This window comes from Sardina pilchardus, chromosome 15, assembly GCF_963854185.1.
Source record: "Sardina pilchardus chromosome 15, fSarPil1.1, whole genome shotgun sequence".
NCBI classification, from domain to species: Eukaryota; Metazoa; Chordata; class Actinopteri; order Clupeiformes; family Clupeidae; genus Sardina; species Sardina pilchardus.
This window is the reverse complement of record NC_085008.1, coordinates 8,696,100-8,714,121: the sequence shown is the minus strand read 5'-3', so window position 1 is coordinate 8,714,121 and position 18,022 is coordinate 8,696,100. Positions and strand designations below refer to the sequence as shown.

Below are 18,022 nucleotides of genomic sequence, written 5' to 3'. Positions count from 1 at the left end.
GACTCCTGAGCGCCAGTCCCCTCACAGTCAGAATATAAATGTCTTTTGATTTCTCCTGCAACATTTGCATCCAGCTTTTGCTCCCCCCCCCCCCCCCCCCCCCCATCCACCCTCTAGAAGTGTAACCACTGAGTGGATGTCAGTGAGCCCCGTCTGAAGTCTCCGTGTGAATGCTAATATTAATCTGTGTGTCCCGGAGACGGTGGCTGCCTGCCTGCCAGCCCTCTCTCAATGCAAGGAGAGATGTAGCCCCCAGTGGAGAGGGGTCCTGTAGAAATGTGATACGCATATCAAGAAAAGTCCCTCAAATTAGATTCTCACACACACACACACACACACACACACACACTTCATCTCATCACCCCTCCCTCCCTCTCCAAATCAGATTTGGGGGCCACGTGCTGAATGCAGAATTTGCCTGATAAGTCAGTATCTCGGCCCAAATGTCTCCTCCTATTCTAAACGACTTCTTTAAAAATCAAATCAGGGTGCGCTGCTGGTCCTGGGGGCCTCGGGTGTGCGCGGTTCTATTCAGGACAGGACGAGTGCAGCACAGCGCTGGCCGGCAGGCTGCACTCAAAGCAGAGCGGGTCAGAGGAACTGGACAGCAGTGAGAGACCTTTATCTCGGAACCGCTACACTAGAAAAGGATCAATTCAATAGACGTCCTAATAATGCCGTTATAGTCCTAATTCAGTTGTGTTTCCTGGCTAAATGTAATTGTTTCAAATGGAAGGGAAAAGGGAAGTAATTTTTCCAGTCATTGTCTTTATGTCTCGTCTTTTTGTCTGCGATTAACACACAAGCCCTGCCCCTTTTGAGTCAAACATGATTGGTTGTTTCTGCTGTCTGTAGGACTGCTTCCTGACCATGAGCCCCAGCTGGTACCAAAGCCTCATCAAGGTGCTCCTGACCCGCTTCCCCCAGAGCTGCAGGCACTTTGTGGACGACAGTGGCATCCAATACCTGGTAAAGTCCCAACACACACACACACACACACACACACACACACACACACACACACACAAACACACTCACTCACTCACTGAAATTACCTGATTACTCTGCTTTCTACCTTTGAGCACAATAGTCACTGGAATGATGCAATGAAGTTGTAATGGAGTTTGTGTTTAAAACATCAGTAGCAGCTCCTCTGCTGTATGGAGTCAATTGTGTGTCTTTTTAATGAGGCATACAAATGAAAATCCAAGCAAAAAAACACAGCTTTAAGAACAAAATCAAGGTAGACCTTTTTAAGAAAAGAAATAAAAAGAACATTTTGCACATCAAATCATTTGTGAATCAAAGAGTTCTACCTTCAAGTTGAACTTGACTTTTGTTTCCAGGTCAGAATGTTTTCTGAGAGTCTAAATTAGTTTTGCAGCACGTAATAAATCCCCATGGTAACATATGTGCCATTGCTTTTGTGAAATATAGTCAAGGCTAAATTCAGCAACCAAAAAAAAATATCCCTTTGAGAGACAAGATCACCAAAACATTAACCGTTTTAGGATGCTTTGACTTGTGTCTGTGTACAAAACCATGCATCATTTTTGTTTGCGCAAAGCCTGGATGATGGAATGCTGAACCATTGTTTTGTAACATGAGCGTTCGCTCAAGGCGTTTAGTGAAAGCTTAACTGTGACACATTCTGACGCAAATGTCTTGACATATCTGTCTCCAAAATGGCTGTATTTGGGGAGCGAAATAAGTTCTCCTCTTTCAGCTGACACCGAGGCCCCCTAATGTGAATTATGGGCTAAGTGCAAAGTCTTGGGTCTAACGACACATGCCACACGCCACACACGACAGCTAAAGTTCATGCACTGCGACTTTGCTTGTTGATAAGCCATTTAAATGAGTGCCCCAAGTCTTGGATGGCTTGCTCCAGCTCATGGCCCGGCTCCGTTATCTCCCCTAAGAAAGTAGAGATGTTCCTCGCCATGCCTGAGGTGCCGCCTCTCATGCTGTTACGTGTCAGCTTGTGATTTAATAAAGCCAAACAAGCCAGCCAGCCAAACTAACAGCCTTGATTAAAAAGCCTCCAACCAGGCAGCTTATCCCTTCACATGGCGCAGTGTGTGGTAAAGAGAGAGAGTCGTGCATACGAAAATGGCTCCAAGAAAATTAAAAAGTCACCGATCTCTCTCTCACTCGCTCGCTCGCTCGCTCTCCCTTTAAGTCAGGGCTGACTCAATGCAGCGTGCCGTGCTCCCAACATCAACACCATCATTTTAAGCTTGAGGCAAGAAGTGCCAAAACTGATCAGAGTGTTCCCAGCTACTCTGTAGGGTTTGAGTTTTTTGTGTGTGTATGGGCATGTGTGTGTGTATACTGTATGTCTTTTTGTGTGTGTGTGTGTGTGTGTGTGTGTGTGTGTGTGTGTGTGTGTGTGCGCGTGTGCGTGTGCGTGTGCGTGTGCGTGTGCGTGTGCGTGTGCGTGTGCGTGTGCGTGCGCGCGCGCGTGCGCGTGTGTGAGTATATAAGTCTTTGTGTATGTATGTGCGCCCCTGTGTGTGTGTGTGTGTGTGTGTGTGTTACAAGTAGGCCTTTAATTCAGTCTAAGGTTAGCACAGAGCAGCATCCACAAGTAGGGTCCTGTAATTAATTCCCTTCCTTTTCTGCACTCCGTGGCATTGTGCTCTTGTTCACAGGATACTTTTTGCTCAAATTAAAGTTCAGCCCAAAAGCAGCCCGGCAACAGCTCAGCTCGGAGTCACCTTGAACTTTACTGAAATGAAACTTTCACCATTTCCACAGCTCAAATCAGACGGAAGAACTTTACTGAAAGTTTTTTTTTTTCTCTGAAAAAAAAAAAAAGAAATAATCAATTCAACAAATTCCAAGACCTCTGTGGTTTTGAAGTGAGTGTTGGCGTCTTGTTAAAGGAAAGAGAAGAAAAAAAAAGAAAAACGAAAAGAGAAAGGGAAAAAAATTGCGAAGAGGCTCTCAAGGGGGATTACAGGAATCTTAAGGGGAATAATTGTCAGCTCCTCAGGAGTGTCAGGAGGTTAGTCCCTGCTTAATTTGGTAATTGCCAGGCTGGAGATCAAAAGGGACGGGCTGCGGTGCAGGGCTGGAGATTGCCTGGGCTGATGACAGGGGCCCGGCCTGCCTCCTTCTGCCCCAGCCTCCCCTCCACCTGCCTGCCCGCCTGCCTGCTCCACCCGCAGCAGAGGCAAGGCATAAACAAAAGCCTGCTTTGTTCCGTGCAGTGGGGAAGCACTGAGGGTGTTTTTCTTTTTTCACATTCTTCTTTTTTTCTTTCTATTTTCACATATTTTCTTTTTTTTTTTAATGGCAAACTCTGGAGCACTGTTAATGAACCGTGGAGGCTGGAGTTCATTTTAAGCACTGGAAAAAAATGTGACAAATTCAGACTTTTTATTAGAGACCTTTTATTATGTGCCATTTAAATTTCTCTCTTTCTCTCTCTCTCTCTGCCACTCATTCCTCCCCTCTCTCTCTCTCCTTCTCTGAATCTCTCTGCCTTCTCCCCTCTTCCCTCCCTTTCTCTCACTTCCTGTTTCTCAGGCTGTTCTGAATCAAAAGTTCACTGACTGCTTTGTGCTGGTCTTTCTTGACGCCCAGGCGGGCAAAACGGTGAGTGCCAATTGAGCACAGACAGATCCTTATCCAAAACCGTCTGCCTTTTCCCTTTCCCTGATAACATTAATGCGCCCCTGTGTTTAACATAACCTCACTGGCAGCCTGGCGACCATCACTGTGGCAGGATGATAGAATTTTCATTATACAACCCCCCCCCCCGCTCCCAACTCCTTCTGTTTGCAGCCACTCACACACCCTTTCCCTTTCAGAGTCTGAAGGTGGTGTTCCGGGAACCCCTCCCCACCCAGCAGCCGCCCAGCACCAGTCCCCCGCCACAGCTGGTCTCCATGTACCACCACCTGGAGTCCGTGGTGAACACCGCCTGCTACAACCTCTGGACCGGCCTCCTGTGAAGAGGCAGAGAGGGACACGGAGGGGGGTGGGGTGGGGCGGGGTGGGGTGTGGAGAGCGCTGGAGAGGTGATTGTGGCTTAGCACTGTTGTCAGATGTTAAACTGTGCCTCGGGTATTAACGGGAGAGGTTGAGGGGTGTGTGTGTGTGAGTGTGTGTGTGTGAGTGTGTGTGTGATGAGTCGGGAGGGGGGAGGGTGCTGCTGCTTCTGCTGTTGCCATGTAGTGCCAAATGACAGACACATCCTCCTTGGAACCCCGGTCATTTATTCCTACTCCCCCCTCGTCCCCCCTCTCTGGGATCCATTGATCTCAATCACTCTCAACAACACTGGACAGAGAGGCTGAGCTGAGCTGAGCTGCATCGTGTCGCGCTGCGCTGCGCTAACACTCTGACAGTCCATTTCGCCTGAAGGAGGCTTGTCCAGCGGCAGGCCAAGCCGTGCCGTGCCGTGTCGCGCCCACATCGGTCAGGACGCCCGCCTGATGCTCGCCAGCGGGGGAAGCGTTGGGAGGCGGGCTTGACTTGCCGGCCTCTCGCCACTCAAGAGGGCATTTGGGCCCTTACACAGGGCACTTTACTGGCTCACAATGAAGCGAAGGTTGAACACTACCTCATCGCAAAGGTCTCCTATTTTCTTTTTTTCTTTTTTTTTCGACTGAAGAACTCTCAGATCTGAAGTGCTTATTGTTCCGGGGCAGCACACCACAAGCTTCCCATTTATGCAATTTTGTTGCCTTTACAAAAAAAAAATGAAAATGAAATAACACTTGGCCAATTGGCCACAGAATGCATGCCATTCTCGATTGCAGAGAGAGAGGCCGATTGTGCCATGTCGGTCTTAAGAGCATTTCAGGACTGCACTTGTTTGCCGAAGCAATTTTCATCTCTCTTACTCTCTCTCTCTCTCTCTCTCTCTCTCTTTCTGTCTTACTCTCTGTTTCACATATTTCTTTTTCACTGTGTCCTTTGGTAACTTACCTACATACACACATCTTACAGTATATACTTGAGTGTTTTAGAATGTGAAGCAGAACTGCAGCCTTGTTCTCATCCCCAAGCGTTTGGAGAGGCAGGTATGAATGTGTCAAGTAACTGAACTGTTAACATTATGTTTCCTCTCTCAACAAGTTCAAACTTTTGTAGTGTAAAGACATTGTGTTGCGTTTTAATATGTCCCCTCCACCCCATCCTACACCTTCTTCTTCTTAGTGGATCTTAACTCAGATCCACAAAGTTCACTCACTTCTGGCTTAGTTTCTGTGGGGAGAGTATTTTTAAAAAAAAAAAGTATTGTGTAGCAGGGACAGACTCCAACAGGATAGAACTTGAGCAGACCAGTTTACTGATTTAATTGTTTTCATTATTGTGGAGCCTGACAACAATAGAACTGCAACAGATTGTTGGAAAGTACAGGTATCTGAAACTCTCAGTGGTTGTCCAGCATGAGCAGACGTTCTAGAGCTCGGTTTCCTTGCTTTGTAGAGAAAGGAAGTCAGACAGACACGGCCACCGGTTTGTTTGTGCTCGGATCCGGCCCAGATGTGGTCCAGATCTGGCCACTATACGGTCAACTGCCTCGTCTGCCTACTCGCTCTTGACCAGGGCACAATTCCCTGCGGACTTCTTTTTATTTCTTTCTCCTCCTCCACCGAGGCGAGCGAGTGAGATGGCGGCTGTAACAGCTGGCAGTAGTGGGTAATTGATTTCCGCCCACCATTTGTATTTCTACAATGTCAGACGTGCCACCTAATTTCCCCCCGCTCACTGCCATATCTTCATCCCCGAAGTGCCTTCCTTCGCTCTCTCTTCTCTCTCTCGCCCGCCATTCCTTAACGATGCAACACAAGTGATATTATTGTGTCGACCTTGCAAGGAGAATCTCCGAAAATCCAATTAGGCTTCTGATTAATTCTGGCACAGTGGCGGGCCGACCCGATCCGAGCAAGCCTACCAGACCCCAGTTTACAAAGAGGACAGGAGGGATGATAGAGGGAAAAAAGAAAGAGGAGGGGGAAAAAGGAAGGAAGGGGTCTGATTTATCAACACATCCCAATTTGGCACGCTGACACCACCCACACAAACATCTTTGAGCTGTCGTTTATTGCAATACTGAGTCTACACGATCTTAAGTTCACTTGAAGGAAACCAAAAATAATTGTGTATGTTTGTTTGTTTTTTTTTGTTTTGTTGTTTTTCTTTTGTATGAGTTCCTCATTTTAAGGGGGATAAAACAATTAAGTACTGATTGTGGGCTTTTAAGCAAGACAATGTACATTTTAAGATCCACGAAGATGAGACACTGGATATTTAATGTAATCTAATACTTAATTATGCAAAAGGCTAATGGTTGGCAGTTCATTCAGTAGTATTTTGAGGCAGTGTTAGAATCGAAGTGAACTGCTATAAATGTAAATGATGTACTTACAAATGGATTTGTAACTATTCACTGCAAAACGAAAATAAAAACCAAATGGTCAGTTGATGACAAGGACGTTTTCCTCACAGTAAATAAATGCTCGCAACACAAACCTTATGCGGTGCCGAAGCTCCTCAGCAAGCATTCTGAAGGAGAGGCTGTTCATTAAAATGTGATGTGGTGCGGGAGCAGACTCCATCACTGGAAGGAAATTAAGCGGGAGGATTTTGCTGCCAAATTCTATCCCATTCTAATGGTGCTTGGCAACAGAACTTAAACTTGTTGGAAAGCATCTGAACTACACAGATTTTTTGGCCAACATGCACATACTGTACATCAATCAGGTTACTGTATACATGGGGCCTTGTGGAGGAGACGGGAGACACAGTGATGCAGATATAATACAACCATCAGGTCAGACCACTACACAAGGGTTATTTTTCATTTGACCAGATTTTTAATGGAATGTTAAAACATTTAGCCAAAACATGCAGTGGTCAATGTTTTGTAGTCGCTTGCTTGCATTGCTAAATGTTCAAATTGGAATGGGGGGCTCACTGGATCATTTGTAATCTGGCCAAATAATGATTAAACAAAAGATGTCAAATAGGATAATCCTGAATCAGTCTGATACAAGCCTTTTTTATACAGTCTGAATGAAATGGCTGATGAACATCCAAACGGTTTGCTGCATGGTGTCCTTAATCCTTCGTTGTGTTTTCGAGTCAATTCATGCATCTTAAAAAGATGCCTACAGTTGAAGTCTTTCCACAAGTCATCTCCTGAATGCTCATGTGGCTGCTTGCACTTCACTTGTGACAACTCCAGTAATCCTGAGCCCACTTCAAACCATCCACCGTAGAGCCTAAAACACAAACGGGAGCCGTTTAGAGGAGTTTTCAGACTCACCCTTTTTCAAATGCACTAACAACCTTGAATTCATGAAATCCCTACGGGAAACGGAGCGTTGCATAGTGTACCATAAAATGAAATGACCCACTTTTGTTTAAATTACTTTCATTGTTATATCATTAATAGTTTTAGGGGAGCTGTTCCAGCAACAGAGACTTTAAGGCTGTAATAAGCACATTCGCCTCCTCTCATTCCTCTCGCGGATTTCCGAGGTAAAATCATGCAAATAGAAATCTCACTTCACAGAGACGCAGAGGGAAAAACCCTCAGCCGTGCGTGTACCTAAAAACAGCTACTTACAGAGGTTCTTAATCCATCAACTCCCACGCCCTGCTCTGACTGTCATCCACCTTCCATGGCTCTATGCACCTGACACACCTTTGTGTAATTATAAGACTCCCGATCGTCTGAATCTGGTTTATTCGGCTGACCAGAAGTGCTACTCCTGAGCGCTCAGCCGGGTATATGAGCACTTGGAGAGATGGAAACGCAAGCGTGGGGTGGGGTGGGGTGGGGTGGGGGTGAGGTGGAGGTACAGTAGAATGGAGAAGCACTGACGTCCTGGTTAAGATAGATAGAGAGATGAATCCTTGCTGAAGGGTGCACTGGGTTGAAGTGGGATGGTGTAGTGGTGCACTTACCCGCCGGTTTGTATTCGCAGCCGATGTAGCCCTGGTAGCCGAGCTCCTCCAGCAGGCTGAAGAGGTAGGGGAAGCTCAGCTCTCCCGCACTGTCCGGCTCGTGCCGGCCCGGCACCTGGGCGATCTGGACGTGACCTGTGGCACGGGGCGGCAGAACAGACGGCCCTGTTACACACCTCTTCAGTAGCTATCAGTAATGGATTCGATGTACTCATGTACTCTCTCACACACACACACACACATGAATAAGGCTAGAGAGGAGGGTTTGATGCACAGGCTTTTAGAGGCTTTCAGCAATGTCAACACAGATCATTTCTTGATATATGTGTGGCCACAGACACTCTTCTGAGGCCGTTCTCAGGAAGAGGAATATTGATATCCTTTCAGAGAGGTCCTCTGTCTGACGAGGGCGATGGGGGGAGAGTGGAGGTAAAGAGATGCAGCAGCAGCAGTGAGTGCAGACTGATAGCGGCTTGATAAAGAAAAAGAACATTGGCCTGTACTGACTAGTCCGTGGACCAGCTCCCAAAATGTTTAGATTTAAACTAAATGAAACATCCAACCACTTTTGACATCTTCAGATTCACCTCAAGCCCGTGTTTTCCTGCATCTGAAGAGGTGTTTATGTTTACTGAAATATGGCATTAAAAAGAGCACAACCCACTGGAAGTATGCTAATAAATAAATGCTACTGACACATCGCACAAATGCTAAACAAGTTTCTCATCCTGTGGGTGTGAGTACAGCTGTTTTTCATAAGTCAGGACCTGCTGGTGATATAATAGGGAGCCACACAATACCCACGTATCTGGACTTGCTTTGCATGACTCCAGGTACAGTATACATACATGCATACATAAATTATTAACATATGTATATGTAATATTTTCTTGTATACACACACACACACACACACTTGCCTATGAGGGGGAAGTACTTCCGGATGTTCTGTGTCAAGTTTCCATCCATTATTTGCCAGTGGTAGACATCCTGTGTTTGCGGGGTGGAAAACAAAATGGCTCCTGTCAGCAGAGTCTGGTTCCACAGCAGAATTCTGTGGTGATATAAAGAAGCACTTCCCATCCCACGTCCCGCTGCCGCGGCTTTGGCTGCTGTGTTGCTCGTCTGGCCTGTGTTTAATCATACTTCACTGCAGTCTCTGGCTTTTATGTGCTGGGTGACAGCTCAAAGATGCTCTGAGCGGCCATTCACAGAAACGCCGCTCTGCCGCCTTGCCCCTGACGCCTGTCAACAAACCTATGAGCTGCAGGATGGCTAATGGACTCTGCTGCTCAGTCAGCAACTCGCTGTTCGCTTTTATTGTGTCTGTCTTTCCACTATATGTGTGTGTGTGTGTGTGTGAGTAAAGGAAGAGAGCTAACAGAAATAAAGGGAACTAGAAAAGCACTTGCTTTGTTCTTCCTAGGATGTCATACATTTGAACCTAAACTATTCAGATCACCACCACGTGGCTATACCATGCCATTACACCACTAAGCTAAATACATAAACGCCTCAGGAATCCCAACGGAATTATGGATCACCCCAAAATATAATCGTTTCTTCCTTGGGTCATGTCCGACCTTCCCTGAAAATCTCATAAAAATCCATCCATTACTTTGAGTTATCTTGCTAACAAACAGACAAACAGACAGACAGACAAATGCCAGTCCCCGATGAAGATATATACCTCCTTAGCGGAAGTAAATATAGCCGCAAACGGCGATGGCGGGCCCTCGCACCTGCAGTCCGCGACCCGTGACATTTTGGAATCTAACTTAGCCACACCCTAGGCCAGAGCTCTGTCCCTAACTAGCGGTAGCAATAACACACATGCCCACCAAATTAGGTTCATTTTCGTGAATGTATATGTCAACTACAACAGACAATGCACTAGGTGGCGCTATAGAGTCCCTAACATTGTGATGTCATTAGATTTTAACACACGAACGTTCGACTCATTGACTTACAATGGGGAAATTTTAGCATGTTTATGGCAAATATCTTAAAAAGTATAAAGTTGTCAAACGTCAAAGTTACCTACCGCACCTGTCGTTTGAGAGACCTACGTAACGATGGTTGAACAAAGTTTGTACGTTAAATGGTTAGAGCTGAATTAATTGCAGAAAAAGTGATCGGAAGAATAATAATAAAAAGTCCAGCGATAACAGTACAGTGCATTTTCATGCACTGTAATAATAATCTGAGCAAAAACAATAGGACCTTGCACCTTCGGTGCAGCCGCTGCTTCAGCAGCCGCACCTCGGTGCTCGGGCCCTAATTACAAAGGACAAAAATAGCATCAACATCCTTATTCGTTAATGACTGCACTGGAACCGCTGTTAAAGTGTGTGTGTGTGTGTGTGTGTGTGTGTGTGTGTGTGATGGGGAGGGGTATTCAAAGCAAAGTTTCCTAAGAGAGTGTTTAGCTGATACAAGATACCTTTGCAAAGAGAAATGCTTATGTCCTGCAGGATTCAGCAGTAACTCACTTGTCATGTCCATGCTACTATGCCTCAAGGAAACTATTTATGGGCCCATTTTATATAAAATGTCCTTATTACAGTCGACTGGCATGAGTAATAAACAATGGCATGCACTCAAAGAGGGATACGTTATTGCCTTTCTCCTCCTAACCTGGAGCAAATCTTTTCACAACAATCACCAAAAGAACAGATGTAAAAACTAGACTGTGTAATCCAGTTGTGTTGTTCTCCGTCTCCCCCTATTCCATGCTCAGTGTGTGGGAGCCCTCAATGTACTTTTCTTGATTGCTTTACATGGAGTGCAACACACTTACCATCTGCAGTTTAATGCTGGAGTGGCCGACTTTCTGCAGAATATCAACTGCTATAAAAGAAATAAAGCAAAAACACATTGACAGTGTGTGCAATCCAAGGGAATATTTGGCACTGAAAAACCAAACATTCTGCTAAGATACTCAGTTCCAGCCTTAGGCAATATCTGCAATCAGTGCATTTTTACCCTGATGTGGAGAGTTCAGAAAATACAGTGGGTCGGTTATCCTGGTGTTGATAGGCTCAATCAGGCCCAGAATTCCTTCCTGTTGGTAGAAAAACAAGTGTACGTAATGTACCATTAACCCTCTGTGAAGAACTATGCTCTATTATACTAGAGTGAGAACTAAAATGTGTTTTATTCTAAATCAAGAACTAAAACATGCACGACTTTACCAAAGATCCGCTTTAACCCTCTCTGATTATACTACCGTAAGAACTAAAGTATGCTCTAAGTATGCTATCATTATATACTATACTATCTTGAAACAGTATTGTGAGAAATTGTTTAGTGGAATTCTTCTTCCATCATGGTGGCCATAATTTAGACTACATTATTGCACTGAGAAAACATCTAGTCGTTCTGACTGCCTTTGGGTCAATTAGAAACTAAATTTGAGCTGTCGTACTTCTCCTACATGTCTGCCAATTAGATTACATCTGTGCACTGATGCAAGAGGGGACATCATTAGATGGAGGTCTAAATGAATGGTGAATCAGTTGTTTTCACCTCAGGTGTTGCTCGGGCAGAATCACACACTGAAGCTGCCACAGTATATCTTATTAAGCTCAGAACTAAAGTGGTGAACACCCAAAGATGAAATAGAATATGGATTATTTACACCACTGTAGAAAAGCAACACTAGTCCCTGTCTGTACACAAACTCTTCAAAATCTTCCCTTCCAATACCCACTGTTCTACGCCCAGAAGTATATGCACAAGAATATGCTTGTGTTTAAAATATGGAGAGTAAGTGTGTGCGTGCGTGCATGCGTGTGTATGTGTGTGTGTGTGTGTGTGTGTGTGTGTGTGTGTGTGTGTGTGTGTGTGATCTGCTGAAAGTTGAGCGATGAGAAAAATGGGTGGGGGTGGGGGGTCCTGATCAACACCTGAGCATCCTTTCTGGCTCTGTGCCATCAGCGGAGCGAGCGAGCGAGTGAGGAGGGTCACCTTTGAGAGGACATCTGCAGCGTGTTTCAGGTTCTGGACAAAGGTGGCCTCCATCTCCATGGCAACAGTCGAGCGGTCCGCCCCCACAGGTACCCTCCCCGCCATCAAGTGGATCCTGGTGAAGCAGTTTCAGGGCAGAAATATGTTTACAGTGGGGAACCTGCAACACACTGATGCTCTGAACACCCACTGCAGACTAAGGCGAAGACTTGTTTTTGCTGACACTATCACAAAGCAGGGAAATGTGTTTAATACCAGTATGAATGATTTCAAGTGAAGGAGAGGTGCTATAAGCAGCATGCAACCTAAAAAAAATACTTTATTTAAAGTAGAAAATGACTACTGTATGTTAAATTCTCATTAACCCCTTTAGTTGTCATAATGAGACGTGGTGGTCAGTACGTAGCGCACCCTCCGGTCTCTGTGTAAATGGATAATTACATGGTCTAACCTCTGCTCTCTGTGTTAATGCGGTCACAGGAGCATGGTGAGTGAGTTCTGTACCTCTTGCAGTCCAGTGCTTTGGCAAACTGCACAGCCAGCTCCAGGCCCTTTCTGAACTCCTGCTCTCGGCCTGGCACGGCCCCCAGACCAAGGTCACCACCCTTCATGTCCCCTACACAGTACAACAAAAATAATGCAGCTTCATGGGGGCTGTTTGAACATCTATTTTCTGGCTCATTTCAGACGTATGCAGCCTTCTCATTGGTATGTAGCCTACACTTGCTGCTTGGGTCAAGGTGCAAGCACCACAAGGCAAACTGACTATGCAGCAACACATACACTGGAATGGTATAACAACACTATCAGTGTTTTCCAATGCATAAAAAGGTAAAAACTAGGTGACACTATACCTGAAAATGCTCAAGAATGCACTTTGGCTAGAGGTGTTTAACTGTTAAACGATCAATAAATAATGAACTCGGCTACTCTATTAAAAAAAAATACCATATGACGTTTTTCTTACGTAGCCTAGCCTATAATAATAACTGTGGGAACAACTAACAAAACCGAATGTTAGCAATGGCAGATACTTCACTGTAGTCCTAAGAGACTGTGGTTCAGACACGACGGGGCAATAAGTTTGGGGATTTTGTCTTACCCGGAGGAGTATTCAGCAGCACAACTTCAAGACCTGTTTGTTTCTTTGCTTCGGCAAGCTTTGCAATGTCGCAGTCATACAACCAAGCAGCTTCAACAGCACGAAAGCCAGCGGTCGCAGCCGCCTGCAACCTTTGAGTAAATTCGGGCAACTCCGTAAACAACCAGGAGATATTTGCGCAGAATTTTAACGCGGTCATTGTGACTGCGCTCTAATCAAGGCGACAACTAACAACTCTGTTGTAGGTTACGGACAGTCATTCAGTAGCAAATAAACGAGCAGCACCAGTTGGTGTAGAGTAAATGATTAACTAACTAACCTGTCTGATTATATAACTGCACGGATAGTTACTGAAAGTAAAACAATTTATTGCACTTTTCATAACCGGCGACTACCGTGTGTCATCCAAATGTAGGCTAGTCTAGTGTACATCATGGTGCACATGACATGTCACATGTGCTGTAGTCCAATCGTCCCGACTAGAAACAAGGGGGGAAAAAACTGCGCTGATAGTAGCCTTCATTGCTACATTACAATTAGAAGCATGCTTGTTTTAGTTGACACATTGTTATTGATTATGCCTTATTCTGTTCTAACTACATTTAGCATTTGATGTTAATATGACTAACCTACCAGTCTACGTATGATTAGGCTATGATAAATTACATTGTATTAATGAATTACATTTATTATGGTGCGTAGGCTATATTATATAGCCTACAATGTAAGAGACAAAGTAATAAATTATTAGAGAAAAAATAATAGCATAGGTATATCATAATTAACACCAGAAAAACAATAAAAAGTTTCATGATCATAAAAAGCCTAACTCCACACTGGACAAGTTAAAACCAGGGAACGCAAGGGTGTAAACAAAATGTGCAGGCTGCAACATAAAGTAAAGCAACATAGCCTAAAGTCAGTAATTTTGGATCAATATTGCTTGACCACAAAGTTGAACTAGACCTTGCAAGACCTTAAAGTCATTGATAGATGGAAGGGGTCAAAAACTTAGAAAACTGACTACATCAGACTTCAGAACAAAAAATAAAATGAAGACTAACCCTGCCCCATTCCGGGAGTAATTCTGCTAAAACTTTTGTATTGTGGTCAAACTTGTGTTGGTTTCATATTTTAGACCATTTGTATGAAATGATGCTTGACTAATCCTTATAAAAGTGCATCACAATAGTCCAGTCTGGAAGATATAAAAGCTCAAAAATATCTTCTCAGAATCTGTAAATCTAGTTTAACTCTAATTTATAAATGGCATTTGTAAATTGGGCATCCTTAAAGGGACACTTCACCGATTAGCATTAAAGGTATACTATGCAATGTTTTTCAGTTAATCAATTCGTTCCATACTGTTATATATGATTAAATGGGTCATTACCGGTCGAACAGTGTTTTTTTTGGCCGCTCTAGTGGTCTGTAGCGGTAAAACCACACTTGCAACTTCAGGAGACACCGGGCACGCACCCATGCTCTACTCCAGTGGGGTGTCCTACGAAGCAAGTTAGACAAATCTAGGTTATCTAGACATATCGAGGCTGCACAAAGCCTCAACTCGGGTATTAAGTTAAGTGATCCTACGACAGCAGGTATGTGATAAATTTGTCAAACTAGGCTTTCAGCTCAGATCTGTGCGCGTTCTCGTGGTTGGAGTGATTTTGACCAATCGGGAAGCGTGGAGACGCACAAGACAGCCTAGGTTAACCAACGATTACTTCCGCATTTATGAGTGGTAGCGAAATCTAGGGTGGTCTTTTTTAGTGTCTAACCTATAACATCAAAAAGTCGATGGTCATCAGATATTTTATGGCATGCATGTCCATAGTAGTGACATATTTGCACGCACAACATAGTTAAAAGCGCCTTCGAGATTCAAAATGTTTGCAGAGGCGGGGCTGGACTTGTTCAAAGTATGACAGATTAGCACACGTGAGATAACTTTGTTTTTCAAGATAATGGATTGGTTAGAATTGGTCAGAGGGCGGTGATATTTCACGATTTGAGCTATAATAAGCACATAACCCGCTCCCGACCAGGTTTGGTTGCGAGCATAAGATACCATGGTGATACAGCGACGCTAAAACAAATCCACTTTCGTATGACAGCATACCCTGGTTTTGAGCGCAACATACCTCGCTAAGCCACTAATCGAGCTTCGTAGGACACCCCACAGGAAGTATCATGGAAAGTCTCATGAAAAGGCACGGCAGACTGACCGATTGAGGAGTTCTGTCAAATATACACGCTAAAGCTGTAGGGGAAGCTCTGCAGCGAAATTTGCAAGCATAAAACGAGCGAAAATGAAAGCGAAACCGGCGATGAAATCGCCAATCCTGCATAGTATACCTTTAAGCTTTGTATCTTAGTCATGTTTTTGAATGGTCGTGCATCATTCCCTCAGTTTGCCTTGAGATGGGAGAAATATGGATTGTTCAATGTTGGACTTCCTGGTTTCAATGATGTAAAAATCATAATTTTACATCATTGAAAGCAGGAAGTCCTATTCATGGGTTTCATTGAAATCTGTATTTCTTCCATCTCAAGGCAAACTGAGGGAATGATGCATGACCATTCAAAAACATGACTGGTTTTCTAAAGATACAAAGCTTAATGCTAATCGGTGAAGTGTCCCTTTAAAAAAATTCTTCCAAAGGTATAACCTAGCCTATTCCCAGCTTCCTCCTTGGCTATCAGTACTGATTGGTCATCACTTAACCATTCCACACTACCGTGTACAAAACTTCATTATAAAATCCATTTGGGGACTGTGGTTAGAAGGTCTCAAATTGATGATGTATATCGCTGGACTGGGGCTGTGCCCCGCTGCAGGAGCCCGAGGATATACGCCTGAGGGCAGGCCCTGGGCTTCGGCGAGGACGAGGCCTGGCTGTATAAAACACGATGGGTCTGCCGCACGGATCCCGACTCAACGCCAGCATGCATGATCAAACCCCCTCAGCCGCAAGCAAATTTCAATGTGTTGATTTAATTGAGGAGGTCTGGTTTATGAAAGGCAAGATGGCAACGTGGCACCAAGGAGCGTCAGACTGTTACACATTTCCATTTAGCTTCGTGGCCGATTTCTTGAGGCAGTGAAAAAAATATGAGCATCGGCAATCTAACACACTGAAATACAGAGCACTACCTTAAGACAGATGTTTCTATGAATCTGGTTTTCTGTACCCAAAAATGGAAGCAGGCCTATAAATCCCTTTACTGTGTGAAATTGTCCAATCTACTGTACATTTTGCCAATCTTAGCCCTTTTGAATGGACACTAAAGGTTTTCCTCTGGGATGTGGTTGGGGAAATCATCGACATAGACAGGCTTATTAGACCAGATCTGTTGGACTGCCAATCAGTAAACTGTGGGGAGTGCCTTTGGTGATGGCAGGGGGATGGCCTGTCATTGGACATTTTCTGAAACATCTCTCTCCACACAGGAGAGGCCTTCCAATGCAGATCCCCAGCATGGACTTGGACACATTCCACCATTACTTGTGATGGAGCCAGTGGGAGGAGCTTTGAGTGGACTTCAAGTGCAGCCATTGTTGTGAGGTATACAGTTGGTCCTCAAACAGTAGCTGTTTGTCTTTGCTATGCTACCATCAATTTGTTTCCCAAATTGTGGGCCGCCAAGGTTTTGTAGGTGGGCCACGAGATGTAGCCTAAGCAGAACATTTTCAGAATTGCAATTGGGCCTCGGCAGTTTTAAGTTTGGGAACCTCTGTCGTAAACCATCTCAATAGGCTAGAATCCTCTGAAAGTTGGCATTGGCAAAGGCAAGACTTACTGACAGTACTAATGTAAGTCAGAGATTTCAATCCAAACATCTTCATAACTCATTTTCTACCCTAAAGGCCCCGTCTCAGATCTTAGAGGCTTAATTTAACAGTCATTAACAGTTAATAACAGTTATTATCAACTCACAACAACATTATATTATTAACTGACATTCCTTGATATTATAGGTAATATCATAGGTGCTATTTTTATTTGCTTGATGTTTTATAGAGGCAGTTGGGTGATGCTTTCTAAAGGCACGCACCTGACTCTGCTGTGGATGCCGCTCAGCTCTGGCAAAGATCCAAATTGGTGCTTCAAGGACAAGTTGCTTTGTAGATCTACTGTTTGAATCATTTGATAATAAATCCCTAGAAATAGCTTATCATCAATACAGGAGATCTAATTAAATCTCAGGAAAGAAGTGACATTTTAATATGGCTTTACAGACTTTCACAAGGACATTTGAGTGATTTTTTTTTTTTTTTTAAGTTGACTTTCCTCTAAAAGCAGCCCTTGATATTTTATTAATTTCCCCCACTCTTTCATTTTGCAGTGGTGAAAGTGAGTACTGTATGCTCACGTCAAATTTGTGCCAACTTTACCCCATCAACTAGTTGGGTACTGGGCATGATTTCCTCAACTAAAGTAAATTGTTTTCTGTCTCTTCGAGTGTTTGCCGTGAGTGTGATCTCATTGTCTATGCAAATGGTTTGTGATGGGGGACTGGAGTTGCTCGGCAGAGGTGATAGAAGAATCCTCTTATTGCGTCTGTCTGTTCGCCTGGAGTGAGCTCTGCGATGGACAGCGCCGTGGTGCTATATTCAAGAGGTGCCGCATGCATGCTGTCTTTGGTTAGGTGCCTTTTTTTTAGGGCTGGGGATTCAATTTGCTGCCAGACAGCCACAGATGTGTCGCAGGCTGATCTTTCTGCTCCGTGTCTTTGCACTCTAGCTTATTATCTTGCTGCTCCGTCCACTCTGCTGCTCATTCATAGATGGAGTAGCTGTTGAATATGTGGGGTCTGGCCAGTTTGTTGAAAATGCTTCACAAATGAAATACATGTTTATTAAATGAATGCCCAATACGTCGATTTCAGTCTGAAATAGTTGAATTGACATGAGCATGTATGTAGTAACAGGGATTTTTTACGACAAAGCTATTCTTTTGTCTGCTGAAGGTTAATGTTAAGGTTAATGTTAACAGGATTGACGTGAAATTGAAA

The 18,022-nt window shown here is 44.2% G+C and overlaps 2 protein-coding genes across 2 annotated transcripts in view; one reads left to right on the top strand and one right to left on the bottom strand.

The window, feature by feature from the left end:
- The window catches only part of szt2 (SZT2 subunit of KICSTOR complex), a 114,601-nt gene extending 110,599 nt beyond the window's left edge, over window positions 1-4,002 (top strand). The window contains exons 72-74 of the mRNA XM_062556676.1: window positions 856-969; window positions 3,535-3,603; window positions 3,819-4,002. Of these exons, the coding sequence (XP_062412660.1) occupies window positions 856-969; window positions 3,535-3,603; window positions 3,819-3,962 (327 nt within the window). The 3' untranslated portion in view covers window positions 3,963-4,002. The remainder of the gene's footprint in view (window positions 1-855; window positions 970-3,534; window positions 3,604-3,818) is intronic.
- A 2,811-nt stretch (window positions 4,003-6,813) lies between these two features.
- Window positions 6,814-13,424, bottom strand: hyi (hydroxypyruvate isomerase). The gene is made up of 8 exons (XM_062556678.1): window positions 13,004-13,424; window positions 12,406-12,517; window positions 11,902-12,016; window positions 10,918-10,996; window positions 10,733-10,782; window positions 8,853-8,922; window positions 7,933-8,067; window positions 6,814-7,244 (listed from the first exon to the last, which is right to left on the bottom strand). Exons 1-8 carry the CDS (start codon window positions 13,200-13,202, stop codon window positions 7,189-7,191), a joined length of 816 nt encoding a protein of 271 aa, XP_062412662.1. The 5' UTR covers window positions 13,203-13,424; the 3' UTR covers window positions 6,814-7,188.
- Window positions 13,425-18,022: the final 4,598 nt, after the last annotated feature.

Excerpts from the sequence above, each read along its gene's own strand:
- hyi (XM_062556678.1), bottom strand. The coding sequence starts at position 13,202 with ATGACCGCGTTAAAATTCTGCGCAAATATCTCCTGGTTGTTTACGGAG. Across the intron at positions 8,923-10,732 it reads CCAGCATTAAACTGCAGATG|GATGTCTACCACTGGCAAAT; the intron begins GTAAGTGTGTTG and ends CCGCAAACACAG. Across the intron at positions 7,245-7,932 it reads CTGCGAATACAAACCGGCGG|GCTCTACGGTGGATGGTTTG; the intron begins GTAAGTGCACCA and ends TTTGTGTTTTAG.